This window comes from Lynx rufus, unplaced genomic scaffold (genome assembly GCF_022079265.1).
Source record: "Lynx rufus isolate CCGP_SWC_20201006 ecotype Redwood Valley unplaced genomic scaffold, mLynRuf1.p SCAF_6, whole genome shotgun sequence".
Lineage (NCBI taxonomy): Eukaryota > Metazoa > Chordata > Mammalia > Carnivora > Felidae > Lynx > Lynx rufus.
Genome location: NW_025814878.1, coordinates 125,840,572 through 125,868,132, shown reverse-complemented (window position 1 = coordinate 125,868,132; position 27,561 = coordinate 125,840,572). Strand labels below are relative to the sequence as shown.

At 47.9% G+C, this 27,561-nt stretch overlaps 1 protein-coding gene across 1 annotated transcript; it reads left to right on the top strand.

The window, feature by feature from the left end:
• The first annotated feature begins 130 nt into the window (after nt 1-130).
• On the top strand, nt 131-25,592 carry TXNDC5 (thioredoxin domain containing 5). Its single transcript, XM_047102447.1, has 10 exons — nt 131-393; nt 4,519-4,668; nt 9,497-9,602; nt 13,542-13,638; nt 15,873-15,988; nt 18,170-18,256; nt 19,191-19,331; nt 22,336-22,418; nt 23,896-24,025; nt 25,272-25,592. The coding sequence occupies exons 1-10, from the start codon at nt 131-133 to the stop codon at nt 25,392-25,394; spliced, it is 1,296 nt and encodes a 431-aa protein (XP_046958403.1). The 3' UTR covers nt 25,395-25,592.
• Nucleotides 25,593-27,561: the final 1,969 nt, after the last annotated feature.

Genomic DNA, 27,561 nt, shown 5'->3' with positions numbered 1-27,561 from the left:
CGGGGCGGGGCGAGGAAGGGGCGCGGCCTCTGCGGGGCGGTGCGCTGGGCGGCGCGCGGGGCGGGCGGCTGCGGGCGGGCGCCGCCGAGGGGACCGGCCGCCGCGGCGAGAGCGCGCCAGCCCCGCCGTGATGCCCGCGCGCCCCGGACGCCTCCTCCCGCCGCTGCCCCGGCCGCTGGCCCTGGCCGCGCTGCCGCTGCTGCTGCTGCTGGGCCATGGCGGCGGGCGCGGGGGCGCCTGGGCCCAGGAGCCGGGGGCGGCGGCGGCGGACGGGCCCCCACCGGCCGACGGCGAGGACGGGCAGGACCCGCACGCCAAGCACCTGTACACGGCCGACATGTTCACGCACGGGATCCAGAGCGCCGCGCACTTCGTCATGTTCTTCGCGCCCTGGTAACTGGCCGCGCCGCGCTCCACGGGGCCCCGCACCCTGCGCGCGGGGGGCGGTCGGGCCGGGGGCGCCGCGGCGGGCCGGGGTGGGGTGGGGGGTCGCGCAGCGCCGGGGCGGCGGGGGCGGCGCGGGCTCGGGCCGGGGGCGTGGGCGCTCGCGGCTGACGTGGCGCAGGGCGGCCGGGGCGGTGCAGGAGGGGGCGGACCCCGAGGGGGCAGCCGGGAAAAAGCCGTCCCGTCCCCGCTCCCAGCACACCCTCCCCCCCCCCCCGCCCCCGAGTCCCCGGACCGGGGGGAGGGGCGGGTGGCCTCGTCGCCCTGTGGGGCTACCCCGCCGGTTCACCAGCCCCCTCCCCAAACTTCCTGCGCCGGCCAGAGGCGGCGGCCTGCGGGTGCGGCTGGGACCCGTGGGCCACGTGCGGCGGCCGCCGGCCAGTGGAGTCCGGCAGTGAACGCTCGGAGGTCGGATTCCGTGCGCTCGCTGCAGGGCAGATCCCCCTGCACAGGGGTTTAGTTGAAAAATAGCAACTCGCAAAGGTGTGATTTCCCACTTTTGTGTGTTCAGGAGCTGGGAAAGGGTGGTCCGGGGAGAGAAGGGGTTCCTGTGCTACCCCGGGAAGCCGAGAGTAGTGCGAACGCTGGAGACCCCGTCGTGGCTCCGAGTCGATGGGGGAGCTGTGTGTGCTCTAGGCGACTGCAGCGCACTGGCCCCTCCATTCAAGGCTGACCCCCGGCACCTCCTCCCCACCTCTGTCTTGGGGCCTGGTCTTCTGGAAAGTGTGAGCTGAACGGCGCTCCTGCCTCGGTTCTCCGGTGGAGGCGTCCGTATGGGCCTCCGTGCCAACCCCAGAGACCCCCTTCCCTGCGAATTGTCCTGCAGAAGGACTTCCTGATGTTCACAGAAGCACAGGTAGTGCTTTCCTTCCAGCGCCTGGATGCCCCGGTGGAGGGAAGTTCTCATGGGGCAGAGCACAAAACCAGTGTTAGGGCACAAGGCAGTTTGCAGGCTTGTTGCAGCACTTGGCATCCTTCCCCAGAGCGGGAGAGAGACTCACTGAGATGGGGGGAAGCGATGTAGGAAGGAACAGAGAGAAGATGCCCATGAAAAACGTCCTGCTCAGGAACTGTGCGGGCGGAAGTTGGAGGAAACTTTTTTTCTCTTTCTTTCCATACTCAGGCTGTTAACTGTATTTCAGTTCATTTGGAGTTAAGTCAACTTTGGGGGGCAAGTCTGAGTGAGAGATGGCATTTATTAGCAGTGTACCCGTGGGGTACATTGTGTTTCAACTTCCCAAGAACCAGCCCGACTTGAAGTTTTAGACCTACCAGTGGTCTAGAAAATACTTTCTAGCATAAAATAATCGTTCATTATTAATAGTTCCTCTGTGAAGGAGTATTCTCAGAGTATCTATTCCAATTAAATACATTACTTAATTGGAGCCTATTTCAGTGGAATAAGTCCATGGATTTTTTTTTCTTTATTTTTTAAAGAAAAGCTGACATGTAGACATAGGAAGTCTGCGCAGTGCCGAAGGGGTTTTAATTTTGGAGTCTCAGTAATACCAGCGAGTCCTAGACTGAGTGAGAAGACTGGCAACTGGGCACTTCGTATTAAGTAAACTCCTTTTTCAGTGTATGTGACTTACAGATTTAGATTTTTTTTTAATGTTTAGTTTTGAAGGCGAGCGAGAGAGCGCACACATTTGTGGGGGAGGGGCAGAGAGAGAGGGAGACACACAATCCTAAACAGGCTCCAGGCTCTGAGCCCTCAGTACCAGAGCCTGACACAGGGCTGGAACTCGCAAGCCACGAGATCATGACCTGAGCCGAAGTCGGAAGCTTAACTGACTGAGCCACCCAGGGGACCCATGACTTACAGACTTTTAGGTGGATGTTCCTAGGAACATAGCTCTTTAAAGTTTTTGTTTGCTTCTTAATTATCCACTACAAAATACTTAAAGATGTTGGGTTTCTATGAAGGCATTTAAAAGTTAGACCTTAAGGGCACATCGGGGCTCAGATAGAACAGGCTGTGGCCTACACCATTCCCCCCATCTCTTTCCAGGTTTAGTCTCTGGAATGTTGGAAGCCCACATGTAACTTGGGGGCAGCGGCAGCATATAATGAGAATATTGCTCTGTATACCTGCACTCTGAACCTGGCAGATGTAAGGTTATCTGGCTGTAGATTTTGTGCTAACATCAGGACACGGCTTCTGTATGGCCGATGTGCATCACCTTGAATCTGGTGACTGTCAGATTAGGAGGGCCAGGTGGCTTTGCTCTATTACGTGGCCACAGATGCAAGATTTTGAATTCAGCTACTGTCCCAAAGGTTCATACTGTAGCCACAACGGTCCCAAACCAGAAGTGCCCACTACATGGCACCTGTGGATGATCCATCACTAAGACATTGCCAGACATTTAGTACCCATTAAGCATGTGCTGGTTACTGGAAATAAAGTTGTAAAAGGAACAGTGCTTGTCTTCACAGCACTTGAGCTGTATAACTTATATAACTTAATACAACTTAGGTATCATTCTGATTTTTCTTCACAATTATCTTCCAGAAAAGAGGGAATCATTTTGTAGTTGAGTTTCTTATAAAGCAAGGATTCTCTTAGCTGGCCAGGAAAGTGCTGCTTAGGGAAGACACATTAGCTTGAGGCAGACTTTTTTGGTGCTGCCTTTCAGTGCTTATGACGGAGGTCATCTGTCAGAAAAGAAAAGAGGCAAAGAAATGTAACGCTGATTTTGTTGAAAAATTACTTTGAGGACATTGTGACCATTTTGAGTGTTGGGTATTCTTTATAAACAGGCATTTATTTTTTTTTACGTTTATCTATTTATTTATTTGGGCGGGCGGGGGGAAGAGAGAGAGAGGGAGAATCCCAAGCAGGTTCTGCACCTTCAGTGACCTCGGGCTTGAACTCATGAAACTGTGAGATCATGACCAGAGCCAAAAATCAAGTGGGTGCTTAACTGACTGAGCCAGCCACACACCCCTGTAAGTAAGCATCTTAAAGATCACTTTGAAAAGCAATATGGCAGCCAGTTTCTTTGTAAATACCATGAATATACACCAGGTGAAAAAAACAAAAAACACAACAAAAACTCCTACGTGCCATAATGCTACTGTGACTGCACCTGAAGCTTGAGATAAAGTTTCCATGCTGACTCATATAGTATTCAAATATGGCACTACAGAGAGCTGATAATTAAAAAAGGTGATCAGTTCTAGGACTGAAAAAGTAGATTTAGTGATGGACAAAATGCTGATGCTGTCAAGAAACGGGAAGAGTAGCAAGAAGCAATAATTCTAAGTTAATGTATTATTTTAAATGATAGGGGATTTAAAAATGTACTCTCAAATTCGTACAGCGAATATCAGAAGTATACATTTGGTTGCATCAAACCGAGAAGTTGGGGTAGCCGCAAACTTTTCTAAAGTTTCTCATTGAGGAAAATGCAGAATTGAGTGAATTTTGAGGTTGCCTCGTGTTGGCAGATACTTAGTTATTTAGTAGAGAGTCCTGACTAAATAAAATAGGGGCGATTATGGCAGGCAGTGTGAAGCTGCTGCAGTAGAAGGAGAGCAAGGGAACTTTCCAGAAGAAGAAGAGAAGAGAATGGCATCAGACAGCCTGGGTAGTCAGAGCCGACTTGCTGGAGGAAGCGATACCCAAACCAAACTGAAGGGCAAATAGGAATTTGCCATGTGGGCTTAGGGTGGAGGCGTCAGAGAGGGTGTGTACCAATGCCCGTGTGCAAGCCAGTCTGTCCCCCTTCAGAAAACCGCAAGTAGTTCAGTTTGGCTCCAGGTTAAACTGCAAGCAAAGGAGGGCAGCAGGTGTACAGAGGTCAGATTGGAGGTCAACAGGGGCCAGTTCAAGGAGGATCTGTCACAACACCTTGCTATGTTTCGGTTTCCTGCTGAGAACAATGCGGGAACTCTTTAGGGGGCTGGAGGCCGAGGAGTGAGGTTCTGTGGTAATTGTGAGGCATCCTTCCCTGCTGTAGTATAAAGAAAGGATCAGAAAGGTCCACTGCCGTATGAAATGGGTGAAGAGGTGGCCCGGCACCCCCTGACCCGATATTCAGTGTGCTTGCTCCCCTCCCCTTGTTCCAGGTGTGGACACTGCCAGCGGCTGCAGCCCACTTGGAATGACCTGGGAGACAAGTACAACAGCATGGAGGACGCCAAGGTCTACGTGGCTAAAGTAGACTGCACAGCCGAGTCAGATGTGTGCTCCGCCCAGGGGGTCCGAGGATACCCCACGTAAGTGGGAGGGGCCCGTGTTTCCCGTATGGGTCCAGGTTTTCCAGAGCCTTTTGCCAGCTGCACTCGGCTAAAGAACATTCAAGTTAAACTTCTGGTAAATTTTTATGTAGTTCTGAAGAGTGAGGAGATGATAAATGTAAGCAGGCAGTCCCTGGTGTCAGGGAGAGGTTATACTTAACACTGTCTTGTCTATATTAGATGTCTTTTTGTGCTGTATTTGGAAAGAGCCTTTCATTAATCAGTGTCGGGTTTCCAGTCTATAAGGGAATGTGTTTGTGAGACAGAAATGGCGGTCTCCATGGGGTCCTGTCAGGTTTGATGTTCACAAGTACCTTTATGCAACGAGCATACTTTGTCATCAATTTTACTTTGAGTTTTTGGTCACTCTGCTATACTTAAGCATCCTTCCTGGAGTAATTTTCCCATGTGACTAGCACAAGGGCTGTTTCTGTTGGAAAGAAAAGTGACAAACTGGAATATGGCAGTTCTGACCAGCGGTGCTACTTACTCCCTTGACAGTTAAAACAGGTTTTTTTGGTTTTAAGAAGTAGAAATTGAAACTGGCTTAACAAGCAATAGAGGGATGACTTAGAAGGCTGTGGAAGAGGCTCTGAGGCTCCCCTCCAAGGGCTTAGGGGCCAGTTTTTACCTTTACCTCCTTAATGTGACTTAACTTTCCAGCTCTACATCTCTCTGTTGCCACGGTGGGCTCGGGCTCACTACCGATGGGCCCAGCTGGGGTGGAGTGTCCGCCCCAGACAGTCCTTGTGGCCAGAGAGGCAGGTACTGTAGGAAGGCAGCAGTGCCCTCAGACCACATGGCAGGCGTTAAAGTGAAGAGCTCTGCTCCAAAAAAGGGAAGAAGCTGTGTCCAAAAAGATGGGGGAGGGGCTGGCCACTGCGATTCCCCAAATATTTATTCAAATTGATGAATGAAGTAAATTCTTATAAAACCTGGGCCTGTCTTCAAACCCGAGGGGCGGCATGGAAAAGTGGAAGGAACTCTGGGTTGGAACCTAGAAGCCACGTCTGAATCCCGGCTCTACTGTTTACTTATCATGCAGTCCTGGCCACGCTGTTTAACCTCTGAGTCTAAAGTAGGATGTTGATACCTTACTGCCCCCCACACCCCCACACCCCCACCACCCTCATTGTTGTATGAAATTACGTGTTTGTAAATACTGACCTCAGCATACTCAATAAATGTTAAAGTTTTCCCTTACGTTTAGAAATTTGGCATTTTCATAAAGGACACTAGAATTCTTGCTCTTTGGTGACTGCTGCTAATCCAGGTGCCATGATTCAAATCAGATCAACTACGATGTGTGCCTACGATAGGTACCATTGTCCTGTGCTTCATAGCATTGCCTTTAAAGTAAATGTAGCTTAGATGAGGGCATCGCAAAGAAGCTGTCAGTGAGTAGTGGGACGCACGGAGGAGGTAGATGTTTACCTGTTTGGAACCTGTTACTTTCAAGATGCAAGGGCAACAGAGATGATTGGCTGAGGTGTCTACTGTTAAATAACTGGCTGTGTGTGGCCATGTACACCACCAACCACACCACCAGGAAGTGAGACAGGACTGGTGATAGGCTGAGAAGGGCAAGTGTTAGGGGGCGCCAGAGGAGGCAGTAGAGGGTTCCACCAAAACCTGGTCATAGGAGCTCTCTGGCTACGACGTCAGTTACTCCATAGATGTTATTCACAGATTTTAAATGAGCCGCATTGGATTGTGTGTCCTGGTTTAGAAGATGTGGTCTGTCCAAGAAAACCATGCACTGGTTTTGTGTTGTTAAAACGAACTAGAGGGGCGCCTGGGTGGCGCAGTCGGTTAAGCGTCCGACTTCAGCCAAGTCACGATCTCGCGGTCCGTGAGTTCGAGCCCCGCGTCGGGCTCTGGGCTGATGGCCCAGAGCCTGGAGCCTGTTTCCGATTCTGTGTCTCCCTCTCTCTCTGCCCCTCCCCCGTTCATGCTCTGTCTCTCTCTGTCCCAAAAATAAATAAACGTTGAAAAAAAAAATTAAAAAAAAAAAAAAAAGAACTAGAATGAGTCCACATTATACTGAACATTGTTTGGCAAGGAACTTATGTAACCCTCAGAGCCCTACACACAAGTGCCCGAGAACAGGTTGTTGTTTTTTTTCCATAGAATGCAGGAGGCAGGGTGTGCTGCATTAAAACGAGTCACATGAGAGCATTCATGCATTGACCTGCGTGAGCTTTTACTTCCTCTGAAACAGTACTCATGTCATAGAGATACATGAGTGAAAATGCCTGAGCGTGCACCGTGGGTCAGTGCATTCGCTTTTATGTCATTCTAACCCTGGTACCTTCAACTGAAATAAAGGATTGCACAGGGAGGGAGTTTGGGTTCCCATGTTCCTAGGGATGGCTCACTGTGCTTAGAAAAATGTTTTGAGGTCATGCTGTTGAGCCAGTAAGGAATCTTTATTATCTGGGAAACCGTGAGCCAGAGCAGGGCTGAAGGAGGTTTGCTAGGGCTGCTGAAGCAAACCACCACAAACCACGTGGCCAAAGAGACCAGAAATTTATTGTCTCATAGTTCAGGAGGCCAGAAGCCCAACATTGAGGCATTGGTAGGGCCATGATCTCTCTGAAACTCGGAGGGGAACCCATCTCTGCCTCTCCCTAGTGTCTGCTGTAGTCTTTGGGGTTCTGTGCTTGTGTCTGCAGCACCCCAGTCCTCTGCCCTTACACGGCCTTCAGCCTCTGTGCATGTCTCTCTCTGGGTCCAAATTTCACCCTTTAAAAAGGATCCCAGCCATGTTGGATTAGGTAGGGCCCATCTTCATAACCTCATTTGAACTTGCTTGCCTGTATATAGATCCTATTTCCGAACAAGGTCACATCCTGAGGGACAGGAGGCTTGGACTTCAACAGATCTGCTTTGGGGGACACAAATCAGCCAGTATCACTGTCTCCTCAGTTGTGCTAGGATTTTGATCACAGATTTCCAGAGTGACCCATAAATGGAGATTTTTTTTCCCCCTACAGTCTCCTTGAAAGAGAAACAGATCACCAGGAAAAGCAGATGCCCCTGTGGAGGTTTGGGAATAGCAGGAAAGTTTGGGGCTGTCCTTTAGGCTTGTACCCCGGGGCCCACTCCCTATCCCAGATGCCCTCTCCCTATCCCAGATGCCCTGGACAGACTGAAAGGTCTGTAAAGGAAGCTCTGATTTTATCCCCTAGGCTCTGTGAACCTAAGGAAGAACCCAGACTTGGGCAGGATAAGAAGATTTCTAATCCAGTAAGAAGAAATTTAAAAAAAAATTGTTTATTTTTGTTTTGCTCAGTGCACACCAAATCAGAAAAAGTCACAGGTTAGGTTTTACTGCATTTTAATGTTAGCAAAGAAATGAGGAATGGGTTTGGTAGTGCCTGTTCCTTCCTAGTAGTTTGAGGATCCACCTCCTTTTCCACTCTGAAGAGCTGTGGTGGGGGAGGTGCCTTCTGGAAGAGAGAGTCGGGGGTGGAGGAGTACATTAAGCATCTTCTAGCTCTGTGGGCATAACACGTTTCTAGAGCTTCCTGAGGTCCCAGGGGTGGGTGTGGGCATTCGTGACTGTGAGATCATTGGGGTTGCTTAAAGTGTTAAAGTTCACGAAGTAACGGATGTACTGGCCAAAATGGTGAGTTTAGCTTTTTGTTACAGTCGTAAAAGTAAAAGCTACTGAGGAAGCGGGGCACATATTCTTTATTGGAGGCACATTAGGGATGTCACCCTGAGTCCATCACAGGATCTTAGAGCGGGTAAGGCCTGTAAGCCTGTTGTGATTAAAGTGCTGATTCCGGCTAATGTGCTGGTTTTCTTGTACTGCTACGAAACTTCCTTCTAAGGCCTTTGGGGAGTTAGCTCTTCAAACCACAGTTCTGATATCTGCATATCTTGACTTCTGACACTCTGCTCCTGCACGTCGGGCTCCTATTGCCAAAGTCCACAGATGTGCCATAGAAGTGATAAGGATGTTTGGATGAACAGCTCACCAAAAAGTGCTCGTCTGTGTTTCTTTTCTTCTGTCAGTAGCCATATTCCCTGCCCCCACTCCTCCATCCTGGACACCCTCTATTAAGTTTTATCTAGAGCGTATTTGTCCCCTACCAGTGGAATGATACGGGATCTGGAAGTGTAATTTCAGTCTCTGACAATGTCTTTTGCTCACCCACTAAAGCAAGTGCTACATATTCTATCTGCAGATACCTTCAGAGGCTAATATATGTAGAAAAAGAAAAGACTCCTCAGTGGGGAGGTGGATAGACCATATCAGCCAGTGTCAAGGCTATTCTTATAGCTGGCAATGTAAATCTCACAGAACCTGGATATTCATGCTTTGTTAAGAGTTGAAGAGCTGACAAGGTAGCGTGGAAATACATTTATTGCAAAACAGTGCTATTTCTACTACAGCTTTAATTTTTTTTTTAAACGCAGCACATAAAAACTACTAAAGCCTAGGAAGGATGACAAATCCCTAGCAGGAGAGAAGCTTGGAAGTTCTGTCAACCGAACGTTGGTGGCTTGGGTTTTCACTCACAACATCTTAGACTTGATGTGTTCCACTCAGTCTTATTTTTCTTGAATAAGTTAAGAAACTTTTTTAAGTGTGGGATTAAATGGATATGTTATCTTCTAGGACATTCTTTTCCTTTCTTTTTCATGTTGTATCAGAGGGCAGCAGGTCTGTGCCTGGCTGCGGTCCACTGATTGCCTCCCTGCACAAGCTTGCCCCCCGATGGGACAGCGCTGTCTACTCGGAGCACTCTGAAGGATTTAACAGTCTGCTCTGTCCTGTCCTCTGTCACCCTTTCAGCTTGAAGTTTTTCAAGCCTGGCCAAGAAGCTGTGAAGTACCAGGGTCCTCGGGATTTCCAGACACTGGAAAACTGGATGCTGCAGACGCTGAATGAGGAGCCTGCGGTGAGTGCACATGAGGCTTCCCTGCCTCCCGCCTGCTCTTTCTTCCTATAGTTTCGGGGTAATAAAGAGGCCCCTTCAGGCAAAAAAAAAGTAAAGCTACCATTTCAAAGGAACTTTTTACTCTTTTAGAACTAATTGATGCTGTAAGTAAAAATGAACTTTTTTTCCCTTCTCAATTTTTGTTGATTTTGGTAAAATACACATAAACTTTACCATCTTAGCCACTTTGAGTACACAAATTCAGTGGTGCTAAGTCCATGCACCCTGTTGAGCAGCCATCCCCACCACGCGTCCCCAGAACTCTTTGCACCTCGTAGAACTGAAACCATGTCCCCGTTAAACCAACTCCCCAGCCTTTCCCCTCAGCCCCTGGTAGCCAGTCCTTCTACTTTCCGTCTCTATTTTCACTGCTCTGAGTATCTTGGTGGAAACAGATGAACTTTTGAAAAGCTTTTTATTATGGAAATATTCAAACATGAACAGAAGTAGGAAGAGTCTTATCTTCGGTGCATGAGCGAGGAGCTGTGTAATGCAGATGGCCCCGTGTGCCTGCCCCCACCTTCCACAGTTACCCCCATTTTGCCCAACTTGTGTTATCATACCTGCCTTCCTAGCTCTTGTTTGGCTGCAGAGTCAGCCCTGGCAGAGTGTCATTTGTGAATATTCCAGTAGCATCTCACAGGTGCACGCTTCCCACTTCCTGACATAAACCTCTGGGCCAGTCTCGCATGTAATACAGTTACACTAATTTCTTAGCATCACAGGGTTGACTTGGGGTCCATTCCAGGCCGGCTTCGGCCCTCTCCTGCAACCGCGAGCGGTACAGCAGGGTGACTCCCTCCTTGCCCTCTGCACTCTCAGTCCCCAAAGGTGCTCACTGGCCTCGCCAATAACCTAATGTAATAAATACTCGTAATACTGTCGGTGTCTTAATGGCCCTCCCTGCGCTAAGGGTAATATCAGGAAATGGTGGGAACCGTATGATTTCTGAGATATTTTTCAAAGATGTAGGTCTGTGTAGAGTTATACTAAGCGTTTATAACCCTCCCCCTCTCCAATGGATGTTGGGAGCCTTGGTTTTGACCTGGAAGCGCTCAGAATGCGTAGCACGTTCTGATTGGCGCAGAAGGCCCGCGGAGGCGGGGCGGATTGGCCAGTGTGTGGGCCCTGGCAGGGCAGGTCTGGAAAGACGAGGTGTCCGGTGCCACGTGTCTCTGGTGAAATAGAGCCCCTGGAGTCTCTGGAGGCATTTGTAATCCCGCAGTCCACTAAGGCTGCTTTGTTGTGTCAGGTGGGCTTTCGCGGATCCGAGGGTTGTCGGTGCCCATGCGCAGCTCCAGCGGTATCTGGGCGGGGGAATCCACTGCTCCCGGTGCCGTTTCCCGGGGTGCCTGTGTGGTCCTTCGGCTGTCCCCCGCATTCTCTGTAGATGTCGCTGCTTATCCAAAACCCACCTGCTTCTCAGGTGTTGCTTTACCTCACGTTTTACAAAGTCTATAACTGCGTGGTGAGGAGCATTGGTGTTCGCGCTGAATAAGTGTCCAGCAGGGACTTCTCTAATTTTTAGGCACTAGGGGAAGCCACAGACCTCTCAGGGAGTGAATTTGCATCTTTGTCATGGCAAGAGAGTTACATGAGCAGGTGGAACTTTCATGTCGATTTAAACTTAAAATTGTTTCCTCTGTGAAAAGTGCTCTGAGTGGAGGAAGCCGATTTTAAAGAGGGAGTAACGGTCTCAAAAAAAAAAAAAAACCCCACTTACAATACTTGTTTTCCATTATTCCACCAAAAATCCAGTCTACTGTGAGGACGTTTTTTCAAGGAACCAGTAGCCCTTAACAGGATGGCAGAATGACTTCTCGGGTGCTTCAAGCTCCCGTTTTGAGGAGCGGCAGCCTCGGGGCAGGCTGGGAGGGACAGGGAGGCCCCGCCCCTGCTGGGGGCACAGTGTCTCCAGATGAAGGGCCATTGCTGCTTGGGGTCCACCTGCTGCCATATCCTAGTGTCAGAGCAGTAGGGATCTCAGGTCATTGCTGGAAAACAGTGACAATGTGCCTTCCTGTCAGAAAGTTCAAATAGTCAAACCTTATATTGCAAACCAAAAATTTTTTTCAATTAGAATTTGCCTTTTATTGTACATGAAAACTTTTTAAAAAGTTCTCCATCTGTGTTTATACCTAAGTAACTTAACGTATGCATTTTTATATTTAAAGAGGATAAATTTAGAGTTTTTCCCTTAGTGTTATGGCAATATTAAAGAAACTCAAAGAAACCCTGATGCTATATCTTAAGTTTCTACTTCAAGTTTTATATTTTCCTATTTGCTTCTGTATTTTTTTCTTAAATAGTCATAATCACATAAACACAGTTCACTTTACTAGTGATATTTTTGTATAGTTATATCACCTCAACATTTGTCATATTTTATATTATGTGGATTTGCCATAATTCACCTCTTCTCTGTCAATGGATATTTAGGTTGTGTGTATTTTTTCTATCATCAGAAATGCTTAAGGAGCATGTTTATTTTTGTGAAAGACATTTTTTTCTACTTTTGAGTGATGTTTTTAGAATATATTCCCAGACATAAAATTGCCAGGCCAAAAAAAAAAAAAAAAAAGAAAAGAAAAGAAAGAAAAAGCAAGACTACTTTTATGGCTCTTGATGAACATTGCCAGATTGCTTTCTTAAGAATCTGTAAACTCACAGTCACCAGCAGGGCAAGACTGTACCCATTTCTGTGGTATACTGTGTTTTTGCCATGACTGCCGGGACTGCTCTGGTATCTGCCACAGGTCAGATAGTGACAGTGCCCCCTCCCCCCCAAGTTTCATAAATGAGCATTGAACATCCTATAAAAGGTGACATACAGTGTTTTGCATTATTGGAACTCACTGTTTGCTTAGCCACCATTCTGTCGGGCATCTTTTCGTGTGGGTACTTAGCACTTGGAAAGTTTTGACAGGCCCGCAGCAGCAAAGAAAGCTTCACGGTGCTTTACGATTACAACTCTGCACAGCTTTGAGCTGTCAGCACTTTTTGAAGCTTTTAATAACTTGGCTATTCTTTCTCATAGAAACGTGTGAACTGCCAGATAAAAATTGAGTAATCTACATCCACGTGTCTATAGCAAAATGGTGATTTTTCTGATCCAGCCTCAGAAATTGAGAACTTTAGACTTGTGTCCTGTGCTAACTGCCTAGTTGTACACAGTTGGTACCCGCTCAGGGACTGGCAGAAGCATCCTTTAAAAAGCCACTTCTCGCTCCTGCGTTACGTGTTTCTGTCCCAAGCTTCGTTGAGTGAATTAAGAAGCACAACTCAGGTCTGCTCCATGGTTTTCTCACTCTTGCGAGAAACAGTCACCATCTCTTCTGTCCCTTTACCAGTCCTTCACAGTTTGTTACCATTTGTGTGAACAGAGGATGGCCAGGCCCTCCTGTTCTCTGATGGTCTCTCGCTCTCCACTGTGTCTATCTTGCTATCTTTGTATTTTCAGGTACTACTTCCTTTAGAGCTAGTCCGTCAGGGATTTCATTTTGAATTCCATGTGGAATCTGAGGTCACGCTGCAAAGAACAGGGCAGTGTGCTTGTTTGGGGTGGGCCTCTCCTTCAGTTTGTCTGCTCTGTTCGTCTGGGGACAGCGAAGAGCAAGTTGGGGTGGGGACAGGCATCCCTGGCTGCCTTCAGTGCCGATTCTGGAGCACTTCCTGGAGGTGTGGCTGGTGAGGGGCCTCCTGCTGAAGTGTCCAGACGATCTGACAGAGTTGGTTCCTGCCTCGGCCTCCCTTAACACAGCAGCATGCCCCAAGGGTTTGATGTAGCCAGATGAGGGAGGAGATCTGCAGAAGGTTCCAGACAGACACAGGTCACCTCCTCAGTTGGTTTTTCTATGTCTTCACATACAAACCCAGTGACTGTTGTTTTGTTTCTGTTAGACACCAGAGCCAGAAGTCGAACCGCCCAGAGCTCCTGAGCGCAAGCAGGGACTGTATGAGCTCTCAGCAAGCAACTTTGAGCTGCACGTCGCACAAGGTATGGTGGGTGAAGCTCATGGGTGCTCACAGTGGGACGCACACTCTTAGAACCACTGACCATCCGTCACTCCTTGATTTGCCGGGCTCTTTCTTCCTGCCACTTGAGGGCTCGTGGTTACCATCTGTGCACTTAGCAGTGGTCTCTTCAGGACCCGTTAACGTCGTTGTACAGTGCACTTCCTCTTAGAAATCATTTCTCCTTTTGTCTCTCTGCTTACAGAAATGCCAGTTTTCATGCTAGTTAAAGATGTAAGTTTTGGAAAGCTCACAAAGCATGAATGGGCACGCTTAATTTGTATACTAGTTAGCACATCCTTGGATAAGAAAGTATTTATATTAATGTGAATCATATGCTTATTGACCAGAGGCAGAAACAGAAGTTTCTCTTATGTGTTCAAACTAGAATTTAATGGGACCATTTTAACGTGTGAATCAGAGTAGGTGTTCTTGACACTTAAAACGGTTTTTTGTACCACATCTCATTTTTTTTGAAAACGCTCTCCTAAATAGTAAAATGATCTATATATGGTTTCTAACGTAAATAACACATAAGTCCTTTATTCACATGTTTCAGAACAATTGGCTCAGCACTGAATGACTTGAAAGCAAATTCAGCTTCCTTGTTGCTCTCCATTCTCAAATGCTGCCATGGAGAGAAGTCCTCCTGTAAGACTGGGCTGGAAACATTGTGAAAAGGGCTTAACATTATGTCTGGCCCTGTAACTTCATGCCCGCTGGGGGGTTGAACCCCCCCCCCCCAACTTAAGGTCTAAAATAACTTACTGTGATGCCTTCCTTTGTTTTCCCTTTGTGTTCAAGGCTGTTATTTGTACCAGGGCTCTGGGGGGGAGGGGGTGGCGGTGACAGTACAATTTCAGGGTGTTTTCCCCAGTAGGGGATTCACTTTAGTTCCCATAAGCCCAGCTAGGACTCTCTCTAAGCAAATCGTGCCTGAAGGGCAGCAATGTGGAGATGCCACCTTGTGCTGCTCACATGAGGATCTGTCCTCAGAAAATGACAGTCACCTCTTGGCCTTAAAGCTTCCACTGATACTCTGGTAGGTTCCTTCCTGGACATCCTGTCTCCACCTCACAGCACAAGTTAGTGTCATTATCTGTTTAGAGAGGCATGGCTTCAACCTCATGGATCACTTGCTGGTTTTTTGAATCAAGTGTTTCACCATTTCCCTCAAGGTGTCATTGCTGTGGGTGACAAAGCACTGCCATGAGCGTTTGGTGTGGCAGTGTCCTTCTGTGAGCCTACGTCACATTTTGATGACATACTCACTCAGCCTGACATCTTTCAGGCCCTAGGCTGGTCAAGGCAGAACAGCATAGAAAAAATCTTCAGTATCCAAATGACGATGTTGTATGGATTTGGGTTTTTTTCTCCTAGCCAAGGCACTGATACTGTTTTTAAAACCTTCTGTTTTATTGTCAAACAAAACACAGACACAGAAAGCCCTCAAACGTAGGGCTTAGTGAGTTGTCATAGAGTGGTCAGCCTATAACCACCGTCCAGTTCAAGAAATGGCACTGCCAGTCACCCCGTGCCCTTTCCAAGTCCCAGTCTTCCTGCCCTCAAGGAGGCACTTTCCTTGCTTTTCTTCATCATTCACTATCCAGATGTGCCTTCCTTACATTATAGTTTAATTTGTTCTTTATTTTACCTACGTCTCTCTTGCGTCTCAATCTACACGTTCCCCCAACATGTTTTTCTTCCTTGTATCCTTTTGCTGAGCACATAGGTTATTGGACCTGTAGAATTCCCCAGTCTCGACTCTGACAGCTGTGTCCCCATGGCATGGTTGAACATGTTTCCCTAGATCCGTTAACTTATCAGGGTTGCCAAATGCCGATAGTCTCATTAAAACATCCTTTCTTCATTGTTTTAGGGAGAGAAACTTGCCCTCATTTATCACGTGCTTATCCAGTGGTGCAGTTTGTGTAAGAAAGGTGGGATAATTGCCTGATTCTTCCCGTTTGTTGCCAGTTCTTCAAATAATGTGTTGGTTCCCTGTTGTCCTCCAAAGATGACAAATTAGATTTTGTTTTGAGGATTGCTATGAGTTCATGGATATACACTTACTTGATGGAGTCTCTTTTTTACCAGTTAAAGGGTTCATACTGCAGTTAGTTTTGCGAGAGGACAAAGATCAGATCCTTGCATTCGATCTTGAGTAAGGTATTAAGTCACTCCTTCTCCCTCCTCTGTCTTGGCTCTCCACTGAAGGCGACCACTTTATCAAGTTCTTCGCTCCATGGTGTGGTCACTGCAAAGCTCTGGCTCCAACCTGGGAGCAGCTGGCTCTAGGCCTTGAACATTCTGAAACTGTCAAGATTGGCAAGGTAAGTGAAAGCCCTTATTAAACTGGAAATAGACCGCCTTTGGCTGGATTAATTAGCAGAGTGGCCCATTATTCATTCTGTGTGCAAAGTCGCAAACTTGATTTATTAATTCCATTTAGTGTGCCACTTGATAATTCATTTCACCTTCACAGATGGCAGCCTGGTTTCAAATGTGCTGGCTTTTCCACAGCCTAAAGATAAATTATGGCTTTGGCTCCTTTGTTTATTTTGAAGCAATGGCCAATTCTGAATTGGCAGCCCCAGAGCCCTTTCTGCAAAGATACGGGGCACAGCCTTCACGAATGTTCACTGGCCGGACTTGGAGGCCATCCACATTTGACCTCACCCAAGAGCTGTCCCCTAGAGGAGCCTCAGCCCTGTGCTCACAGAGGCGTGCAGAAGGTCCCCCTCCGGTGAGCCCCAGCTTTCACTGCTGCCTGGGAGTCTTTCCAGCTTTCCCCACTTTGCAGAGAGAAGCCAGAAGTGGTGTCTAACAACTTCTGTATAAGTGGATTTTCTGGAAATCTCCAGAGCAGCTCCTGGGCCATCAAGCACTTTTCATCTCACCCAGCCTTTGGCATCCACCAGACGTCCAGGCATGGGTTTCCTTTTATAAAGATCTCATGTTTTACTTTGCCAAAGGCCTGACTTGTATACAGAAGGAATGCTGCGTTTCCAGAACTGCAGCTCATGAGATGATCTGCCCGGGACAGGGAGATGGCCAAAAGCACAAGCTTAGGGTCCAGGCAGACCTGGCTGGCCAGCCTTTTTGACAGCTTCTCCACACCTCAGTGTCCCCTTTGCAAAACCACAATAAGACCTAACTGGGGCAGGGGGAGGTGGCGCGGGGAGAGTATGGAAGTCAGATGCTCAGTACGATGTTTGGCATGAAGCAGATGCCTGGTAAGTTGTAATAGTTGTCGTTCAATGGATTTTCACTGTTGCCTATTAAACACTTTTATTTTTTTAATGTTCGTATGTTTTTGAGAGAGAGAGAGAGAGAGTGATCAGGAGAGGGGCAGAGAGAGAGGGAGACACAGGCTTCAGGCTCTCAGCTGTCAGCACAGAACCCGACGCGGGGCTCAAACTCACGAACGGTGAGATCATGACCTGAGCCGAAGTCGGATACTTAACTGACTGAGCCGCCCAGGTGCCCCGTTGTTAAACACTTTCAATTATGTATTCTAGTTATATGTGTTCTTATAATTTTATATTTATTGAACATATCGTGGAAGTAGTCATAATTTTCTTGTGTTCTATCCTCCCCATTCCTTGTATCCTTACTTTAAACTATTTTATGAATTCTCATGGGCGATTATTTTCAGATCATGTCTGTAGAGATTGCTAGTAGAACCAGGTGTGAGCCGACACAGTCTGCCCATGCGGGCTGTGGCCTCTGTCTCCGGACATGTGTGCGGCTGGCTTAGACTGGACTCTGAATGCCCCCCACCCAGACTTCAGGCTGGGGCTTCCTGTGCTTCAGTTTAATACTTTAACTGCCGACTTCAGTCTTAGGTGTGAATGTAATATTTTTATCCTACTTTGTTGATATCCTGAAAAACAACAACTTAGTATCCCACATAGCTGATTTTAACATCAGTAGAAAATCAAAGAGAAGTGACTTAGGATAAACGGTTTCATGAAAATGTTGAACATGCAGAATCTTGGTAAGATTTAAGTGAAACAAATTTAAAGAGCTGTAATAGTTGAGCTTATGGAATTAAGAACATATAATCACCTTAATTTGATATCTTTTGAGTTATCTTTATTTTATACTGAATACTCCTGTTTCAAAACTCCTTAAGTGTGAACATGAGAATAAATATCGCAGCTGGTGTTGGTGTGGGCCTCTCTCACCGACGGCCAGGCCTCCCCTCCCCAGATGTCAGGCTAGGCTCCCCTTCTCCATCTGCTAACATGCTCCAGGTAAAATGTTGCTTCCTAAAAATTGTCATTTTTAAGTGAGATAAATAAGTCATGTCTCTCAAACAAATCCCATTCCTCTGCTCCCTTAGCTCAGGTGTATTTTGGGGTAGGTTTTAGGAAGTCTCTCCCCAAACTGCCACTTGCTGGCAGAGATGCTACAGATGAAGTATGTAAAGTACTGAGTGCCCAGTGATCCATTTAGCAGGGAGGCTCATGAAGAAAGGAACTGAGAATCTGGTCTTACTTTATTTTTAGGTCGACTGTACACAGCACTATGAACTCTGTTCAGGAAACCAGGTTCGTGGCTATCCCACTCTTCTGTGGTTCCGAGATGGTCAAAAGGTACGTATGTCTTCAGGTCCTGGTATCGAGACCAAGTGCTTCTCTTAACCACAGTGGGCTGTTGCCAGTATGAATTGTTTGGGCACTGGTTTGTTTTTTTTTTTTTTAATTTTTAATTTTTTTTTTTTTTTTTTTTTTTGAGAAGAGTGCATGAGTATGCATGTGTGTGTGAGCAGGGGAGGGGCAGAAGGAGTTTTTTTTTTTAAGTTTCATTTCATCTGAGAGAGCACGAGCACGAGTGGAGGAGGGACAGAGGGAGGGAGGGAGAGAGATAATCCCAAGCAGGCTTTGCATTGTCGGCATAGAGCCTGACTCGGGACTTGATCTCACAAACCGTGAGATCACGACCTGAGCTACAACTGAGAGTTGGACACTTAACCAGCTAAGCCACCCAGGTGCCTTGGGCACTGGTTTCAAGGCATACATAATCAACAAAAACATCTTGGCCTCAATTAGTAAGATTTGGGTAGTTGACAAAAATGGTCAGTTGTCCTGCTATTTTGAAGCATTCCCATTGGCTGAGGTTAGCACTAGAATAGCTCGGGCGTACCGCCGGCTGTAGCTGTGCTCTGGCCACAACCGTTGAGTGGAGTCAACACTGGCTCCCAGTCGCTGGCGCTCACTCCCACTCTCCTGTCTATCCCTGGCCGATGGTCAGCTTCTCAGCACACCAGAGTCGGCCCCAGTCGTGACTCTGGGCTCTGCAGGAGGCAGGTGCTGTCAGGTTCTCTCCCCAAAGCTGAGGTGTTTGGTTTGTAACGTGCACTCTCGTGTGAATGTGAGCGTGTGAATGCTGCCCAGTCCCCACCGCCAGGGTGACGGCATCAGTGGAGGTCTCATGGGGGTGAGTGGGGTCGGGACGAGGTTTGAGCGATTCAGAACACTTAAGTGTACTAACCTGACAGCATTTTTGTGTGGCCCTTACCTTGGACAGATTGACCAGTACAAAGGCAAGCGGGATTTGGAGTCCCTGAGAGAGTATGTGGAATCACAGCTGCAGAGCACGGAGCCGGGGGCCCCGGAGGCTGTCGAGCCGTCAGAGGCCCCAGTGCCAGCCACTGAGCTCGCAGCCAAGGTGGGTGTCCGCTGCGATCAGGAGCGCCGGGGGTGGCCCACCACCTCCTGCCCACAGAGGCCGCTCTCCTCAAATGCTTTGCACAGAACGGCAGTTGGGGGTCAGCAGAGAGTAGTTCAGATGGTTGGCTGAGGCTGACTTTTCAACGTGAGACATTTCCTTCAGCCACTTTTAACATGCTTGTGAGGGGTAAACCTAGGAGCTTCTCTGAAATAAACGTGAGACAAATCCTAGGAGTATTTGGCGTCAAAAGCTCTGGAAAAGTCGTCCCTTTTTGAGTCAGTAATCCCTGTACTTGAGGGCATTTGCTACATGAAAGTTTGGCTGCTGTTAGGCCCCCGTTTCTGTCCATTTCCACCACCTGCTATAGTAATTTGACTTTCACCCCGTGGTAAAGGCCCCTGAAAGGTCTGCAGCAGGAAAGATGTACACGTTGGAACTGAAAGGCACATTGCCCGAGGACATTTAGTTTGCTTAGGCAGGCAGTCTCTGACTTACTGTGCTGTTGTCTTCATTCACCCAGTGGAAGGTTTCAGATCCACTTGTTCTGCATTTATCGAGCTCGTTACATTTCAGACACTGTCCCAGGCCACCAGGAAACAAAGGCAAATAATAAGACTCTTTCCCTACCTGTGAAGGGTACCTGGTCTAGAGGGGAGACAGATGAGAACTTGGAGAAGCAGGTGTCCCAGGTGTGTGACCCAGGAGTGTGCAGGCCCAGTCATGATTGGGGCGGGCAGGCAGGAAATGTCACTTCAAGAGCTGAAAGGCAGATTGGTAATTGCTGCAGAGACGTGGTGGATGTGGAGAGAAAAGGCTTGTCTGAGGAAGAGCGTGAGCAGAAGCGCATTAGTGTAATCGGCTGGGCGTATTTGGGGCAGGGCCAGCCGTCAGCTGGAGGGAAGGGGGTGAAAAGGACAGGGGGTGCGGTGCAGGATGCCAGAGAGGGGAGGTAGGAGCTGGATCATAGAGGACTTTGTCGGCCAGCCAAGGATTTTGAGCTTCAGCGTATATTTATAGGGATCCAGCAGAGGGTTTTGAGCAGATTTGAATTTTAGATGACTGGCAGAAAGAGATGGAAAGTATGAAAGGGAGGGGAAGTCAGTGTATTAGGCCAAAATGATGATGAGACCCCGAAACTAAGGCTGTGACAGAGGGTGGAGACCAGGAGACAGCAAGCGTAAGGAGCCTCACCCTCCTGAATACAGTCGGGCAGGTGGGGTGAGGGGATGACCGGAGTTGTGGCATACCTGGTGGTCAAGGGCACCAAGCGTGAGAGAAGGACTGAGGAGCGGGGGGAAGGGAGGCGATCAGGTCAGTTTTCAAGTTGCTGATTTTCAGGGCTGTGGTGGACATTCAGGCGGAGATGTCCGGTGGACAGTTAAGTAGGACTCGGGAACTGAAGCAGGAAGGATATGTGCACTAGAAGGGTAGCCTTAGGCGTCAGCCGATGCTGAAGCCATGGGTGAAAAGGAGATTTTTCAAAGGGAGTCAGGGGATGTTTTCCAGAAAACAGAGCTTGGTTTCCTAGCTAAGAACCCTAAGGCCTATTTGTCAACAGATTTCCAAGCAGAATACTTAAGTTGCTACATCAATTTACACCAAGCCCTTAGCTGGGACACCAGGATACAGTGGGCAGGGGAAGGGGCAGCATGCCCTCGTCCTGCGAGGCCAGAGCAGTGAGTGTGCAGATGTGTGTGACCACCCTCCTCCCGGCCCCCCCAGTAATTCTTGAACCCTCAGCATTTACATAGCAGATCCTGACTTGCTGGGACCATCGCTCCCTGAGCCCTAGTTGTTTGGAATTGGAAAGAGACAGTCATCCACTCCCTCCTCGTGGAGTGGGGACAGGAATGGGCCTCCTTGCCCCCTACAGCCCATGCCTTAGTTGGACTCTTAGGTTGGGGACTTGCCTAGGTGTTAGTTCAAAGTCGGAGCTTTGGTTTAAGAAGTAAACGAATGATTCTGCAGTAGCTGCGACCACATACGTTGGAGGGGACTGTGTCACGGTGGTTCTAAAGGTCACCATCCCAAATTGAATGTAATTATACACTGTGGATGTTTTCATCAAACACAGAACAGTTTCTATTTATAACACAGTTTTCCAGCAGTAAGTAGGTCTTTCAGTGAGCATGGCGTCATGTTTCTGGACATAAAGAAAGATGGTAGTGTTCTACAATGGGCCCCTTGGCGGGCTTCGCCTCCGAGTCACTGACACACGTTACTCGATGCCAGACTCAAGCGGAGAAGCCCTGGTACGTTTAGCCACATGATAAATCATCATATTCTTGCTCTCGTGAGAGAATCACAGATCCATTTCTGGAGAAACCCAGGAACATAATTCTGCAAAGAATTGTCAAGACCAAATTGCTTTAGAGCAGGCTGCCTCATGGCACCTTCCCCCTACATTCTCCAGCCAGAGCTTAGATGAACAGTTTGCACATTTACTTTGAATTTAAGAAGCCTAGGATACGTAAAACAGGTATCCTTGCCTGTGGTCTTGCCACTGTCGACTCTGAAGGCAGTACACAGAGAAGGGAACTTGTGCACATCCACGTGCTAGGAGAGTGGTAGGGTCACTTCGAAAAGACAGCAGGTGCACGCACATCAGGTGAGCCAGTGAGTCGGTGTCTGGGACTCTCCAGTCGGCGTCGGAGGCTCTGGGCCGGAGAGGTGCACGCTGTGGCACAGGCCGCACAGAGCCTGGTCCACACCATGGACCTGAATGACAGCAGCCACACCTGAGCCCCTCTTCCCCCCCAGTGGCCGGGGAGGACTGCGTCCTGCCACCTCCTCGAGGCATGTCCTGGGCTCAGGACCTTGGGACCTACCTGTGGTGAATCATTGTCCCTTCTTGTGTAGCTTGTGAAATGCACGTTGTACAGGTATCTCCGTGTGACCTTGGAGCATGTATGACAGCACTGTTAAAAGATTATTGATTTGTATTTCTGTAATCCCTGCTCCAAGTGATGCCTTGGAACTGTGGCCTTTCCCTCCCCTGCAGGGCACCCTGTTGGCACTCACGGAAAATAACTTCGATGACACGATCGCAGAAGGAATAACCTTCATCAAGTTTTATGCTCCATGGTAAGTGGCCGTTTGATGAGAAACTGCCTTGTCTCAGTGCACTTGAGCCCCATCAGAGTTCTCTGCTCATTAGGCACCGCTCTAGACTCGATGTTGGGCCTAGATGTTGCTACATTTATACATAGGTTAGGTTCTAGGAAATGAGGAAAGGTTATTGTTTGCACCTATATTCAGGTATGTTGAAGTTCGGTTTGGTGGTACTCATGAAGTTATTTATAGAGAATGAGGCCAGTTTATTTTAAAATTCAGTCTGTTTTGGAGAAAACATGACAATGTGACAATAGAGAATTAGGATGGCCATATAAAAGTTAAGCTTTGTGATATCTGCCCTTGTCCAGATAGATTGAACATCCATATCACGATGTAGCTTTGCTCCTTAGTGTCTGAGACGTCGTAGAGAAATCCCATGGGGCTCCTGGGCAGCCGTCCTATATGTTACCCAATTACCCGAACCTTCCTGCTGCATGGTCCTCAGCGACCGGAGCAGAGAGGGCGACACCAACTTTGTGCCCAAGGCTCCCTGAAGTGGGGCAGGTGACAGGTGCCAAGAGTCACCTGCACTGCTGTAACTCTGCATGTCCTTTCTTTCCTTTGAATCTCTGTTTTCTGAGCTGTAAAACGGGAAGAGTGCTTTGTCTTCACAAACAATCCGCTTAGAAAAGCATGGTCTCAAGGAGAGTGTTAGGTTTTGTTTCTAAACACAAACAAGTAAGGTCCAGCGTGTCACTTCTGCTCTTCGGTTTGTTTTCATTCCGGGTATTGATGAGAAACCACAGGGGCAGAGAAGAGAAGTCAGGGAGCACGCGACTCACAGGAGTTGTACAACTTTTGTTCTTAAAGAATAGAAACACTAGTCAATAACACCTTTAAATCTATTATTTTCTTTTTTTTTTTATTTTTTTGAACCTAAAGCCATATAGACCAAGTGTGAGGACAGAAGATCCCCTTTCAGTGAAGGGGTAAAGTGCTGGGGAAGGGGGAGGGTTTGCACAGAACTTGGCTTGGACTTCACTGCTCACAGCGAATGGATGACGTTTCAGGGAAGCTTTCAGGCTGCTCTGACATTTTGAGACCACAGCAATCAAATCTAAAATGAAATGTCTTTAAAAGAAGTTTTTGGTGTCCATTTTCTTTTCTGTTCATCAACTCCTGCTCATGGTGCACTTGCTTCATTCATAATCCAGCTAGCTCAGTTTACCACATCCTGGAAATGGTCTCAGAATCTAAACTTGCTTTCAGACCAGCCTGTTTCCATTCAGTTCTCCAAAAGCCTACTTTGGATGGACTTCGAATTCCGTGTCTGGGACGGAGGAGGAGGAAATGTTAGCGCACCCAGGGGGGAATCTGATATCTTCTACATTTCTAGGCAATTGCGGACTGCCTCGTACAGAAGAAACAAGGCTTGGCTCGGCAGCTGGATTTAGGTGAGTGAGCTTGACCCAAGACTTCAATAAAGCTGTCGTTGTCCTATTCCTAGGTGTGGTCATTGTAAGAATCTGGCTCCTACTTGGGAAGAACTCTCTAGAAAGGAATTCCCTGGTTTGGCAGAGGTCAAGATTGCGGAGGTGGACTGTACTGCGGAACGGAATATTTGCAGCAAGTACTCGGTGGGTACATGCAGAAGAAAACCCTCCCAGGGACCCTGAGTATCGGGAGCAGGCCCACATGGAGCTGTCATCTGGTGTGGTGGCCTCAACCAGGACAAACCACAGGGCCCTCGTCGTCTTTGCGAAGCGCTCCTTGTGTCCTTTTGAGGCTGTTGCTTCATTTTCGTTTTGAAAAGCAAAAGAGATGCTCTGCCCGAGGAAGGGCTTTCTTCTCCCACTGGTTACACACCTCTCAAGGGGGACTTGAGGCCTTGCTGTCTGCATGGAAGTCTGGGCGGTAACAAGAAGGAGGTGCCACCTCGGCACGGCCACTTGCTGGCTGAACAGTCAGCTGACTTGCAGCCTCGTCTCAAGCCCCTAAGTGGCTTATTGTTCAGCCCTAAGCGTGTCCTGAAGTACAGTGGTTGAGTAAGGGAAACCCCTGACTTCCTCCCGAAGGGACTATCCCAGCCAGCCAGGCTTCCACTTGGTTTTGTCCTGAAGCGTTGCCTTCTTTCTGAGCTGCTAGCACAATCTGATAGCCCAAAAGGTTTGTAGTTCACATTTTTGCTTTTGTGCGGTTTTCTTAAAACATCTGGGGGCTCTGGAGTTCCCTCATTAGATTGAGAATAGGTGCAACACAGACGTCATTTACTCATCACTCGAAGGTGCCATTTTTTCTGGTGCCTTAAAGCCTTAGAAAAGAGCTGGAGATGTATATTCTTGTGACTCCGTGGGGGCCACACAGTGGCTGGGCATCAGCAGGGGGCTTGTCAGAAATGCACAGTCAGGCCCCACCTGGACCTGCGGCATCAGAATGTGTCTGTTCACCGGGTGCCCAGGTGGTGGCATATGCACGGAAGCTCCAGAAGCTGTACTTCTGGGTAAAGTCCTTCCTTTGACACTAATCCTGAATGTGCTTTTGAATTGGAAGGTGAATAACCCCAAGGCTTTGCTTTCTTGTACTTTTTAAACAGTCTGCACCTTTTAAAAATTTAACCATGGGGGTGCTGTGCTGACAGCTCAGAGCCTGGAGCCTGCTTTGGTTGGATTCAGTGTCTCCCTCTCTCTCCCCCCTGCTCACGCTCGCTTGCTCTTTCTCAAAAATTCACATTAACAAAAATTTTTTAACTTAACCATGAACTTCCCTGGTTACAACCTTAGGAGTTTTTTTTGGCAGGGGGTGGTGGTGGTGGTTTATCTCAGAAGCAATTTGTACGTGACCTGGACCACTGGTCTTCATACTTTTTTTTTTTTTTTTTTGAAGGTACGAGGCTATCCCACATTGCTGCTTTTCCGCGGAGGGAAAAAAGTCAGTGAGCACAGTGGAAGCAGAGACCTTGACTCGCTGCACCACTTCGTCCTGCGCCAGGCAAGGGATGAGCTGTAAAACCCAGTCCCAAGTCGCCTGGCCACCCGTGCCCAGGGTGTGGGAGCTGAATTGTGCAGGTGTGGAGTTTCACATGGTGGTTTTTCAGAGAGCTGAATGTACTAAACTTGTGGTATCTTCTTTGTGTGTGTGATTTTTAAGGCAACACACTCTACAAATTCTTTATTAAGTTTCTCTAAGTAAACACGTAACTCATGATCCCTTCGCAAACAATATTTTCAGTGGCGATCTGTCGTCCCCTTTACCTTTCTCTTGATGAATCTAAATGGTTTCCTTTGAGACTAAAATAGAGTTGAGAAAAATCAAATTGCTCAACTACTTTTGGCTCCTGAGTGATTCTGGTGAAAGTATCATCTAAAGCATCGTTTGTGGACTGCCCACAAGTTCTGGAAAGGTGGCAGTATTGATATTCTGATTCTAAGGTCATAACGGACTTGTTAGTAAGGTGGTTGGTCAGTAACTTGGACCAGATCTAAACACAGAAACCCCACACCTCTGGAAGATACCTTCACGTCCACCCCTGGCTTTGCTGTTTCTGTTAATACTACTCTCATCGCGAGAGGTCAGCCATAATGAAAGTAATGGTACTTCTGACGTGTGCCTGAGTAAGACAATGCTGGTGCCATAATGTATGTGTGTGTGTGTGTGTGTGTGTATGCTTCTGTTTGTTACTCACAGGTGAAAGATTTATTAGTTAGGTTCTCATGCAGCCAAGAGTCCATGTGAACTTTAAGATTTGACGTCTCCCACAGAAAATGTGGCACGGAAAGTTTCACAAGACTTGTCCTGACTATTCTGTTAACTCATAGAAAGATTCTGGTTGTATTTGCCACCAGGGGGGCAAAAGGACTTAGGCGAGCTTTCCCAGCCCTGGGTCTCCTGACCAGGGTGGCCCTCCTGCTCAGCAACAGGGCCCGAGCTGGAGGCAGCCTCACGTTCTGCTTCTGAGTAGTCATTTTAGAGGCTAACTGTACTTTGCCTTGGAAGAGGTCTACTCTCTGCTGTATGAGGAGCGGGATTAAGTTGGCCTCCAGACCAAAGACTGAAGTAGGTGGGGCTGGCTGGGTCAGGGCTGACACAGGCCAAGTCACTGCCAACACCGGCGTTCTCACAAGCCACGCCATCCTAGGTGTTAAGCATTCTTAACTGTCACACTCGAAAATAAGCACCCATCAGACTAGGCTCCCTTAAGATAATGTACCTGTATGTTCTTTGCCATCGAGTTACCTCTCATAATCCCTCCGTCTCCAACACTCTTTGCCCCACTTCCCATGCTCGGGGGGTGCGGGCAGTGGACACACAGTAACTGGTGGTGGGAATCTGATAAACAAGACCACTTCTGCTGTCTGCAGCAGAAGACAACAGAGCAGGATCTCGGCCAACCTCTGCCTTAAAGGAAATCTTTATTAATTATGTATGGTTCACAGATGTTCTTTTAAAACCCCAACTTTCTAGAGAAGCACAATCCTCATGAGTGGCTTCAGCTTTGCATCATGAGTCTTGTATTAAGAGAAAATCCAAGTGGTACAATTTGTTTACACTATGATACTTTCTAAATAAACTCTTTTAAAAAAAGAAAGTCTGGTCTTTCCTTAAATGTTACAGCAAAACAGATATAAAATAGACAATAAATTATAGTTTCTATTTACAAAAAAGCTGTAAGTGCAAACAGTTTTAGATCATAAATGTATTATTTAATCAGTTTAGTATGAAATTGGCTTCCTAGTACATGATTGTGAAAAAGACACTTTAAAAACATTCTACGATTTCATCGGCGTCTTACTTTCTACAAGAGAAAATGGGATTCGGGTTCATGAGGGCATGCCCATCCCATTCCTAGCGGCTGGGGGCTTCCTTCCTCATTTTGTTTCCTTTGTTGCTTCTAACCCCGCGACCCGGCATGCTGTCCAGTAAAAGGCAGACAGCCATTTTACTGAGATAGGTGAACTATTAAAGCCGACATTCCCGAAGTTAATGTGCTTTTCCAAGAGCCGTTCCAGAAGAGAAGAGGCGCAGAATGGCTTTCACATGTTACACGGTTAAAGTGACGGCTGTCAAAAATGCTTCTGGCCCCCTGTAGCCTCACCACAATGCCCAACTCGCCCCACTTATGGTGTTAGCAGAGAAAATAGCAAATGTTGGGGTGGGGGTAGGGGACCGAGGTGTG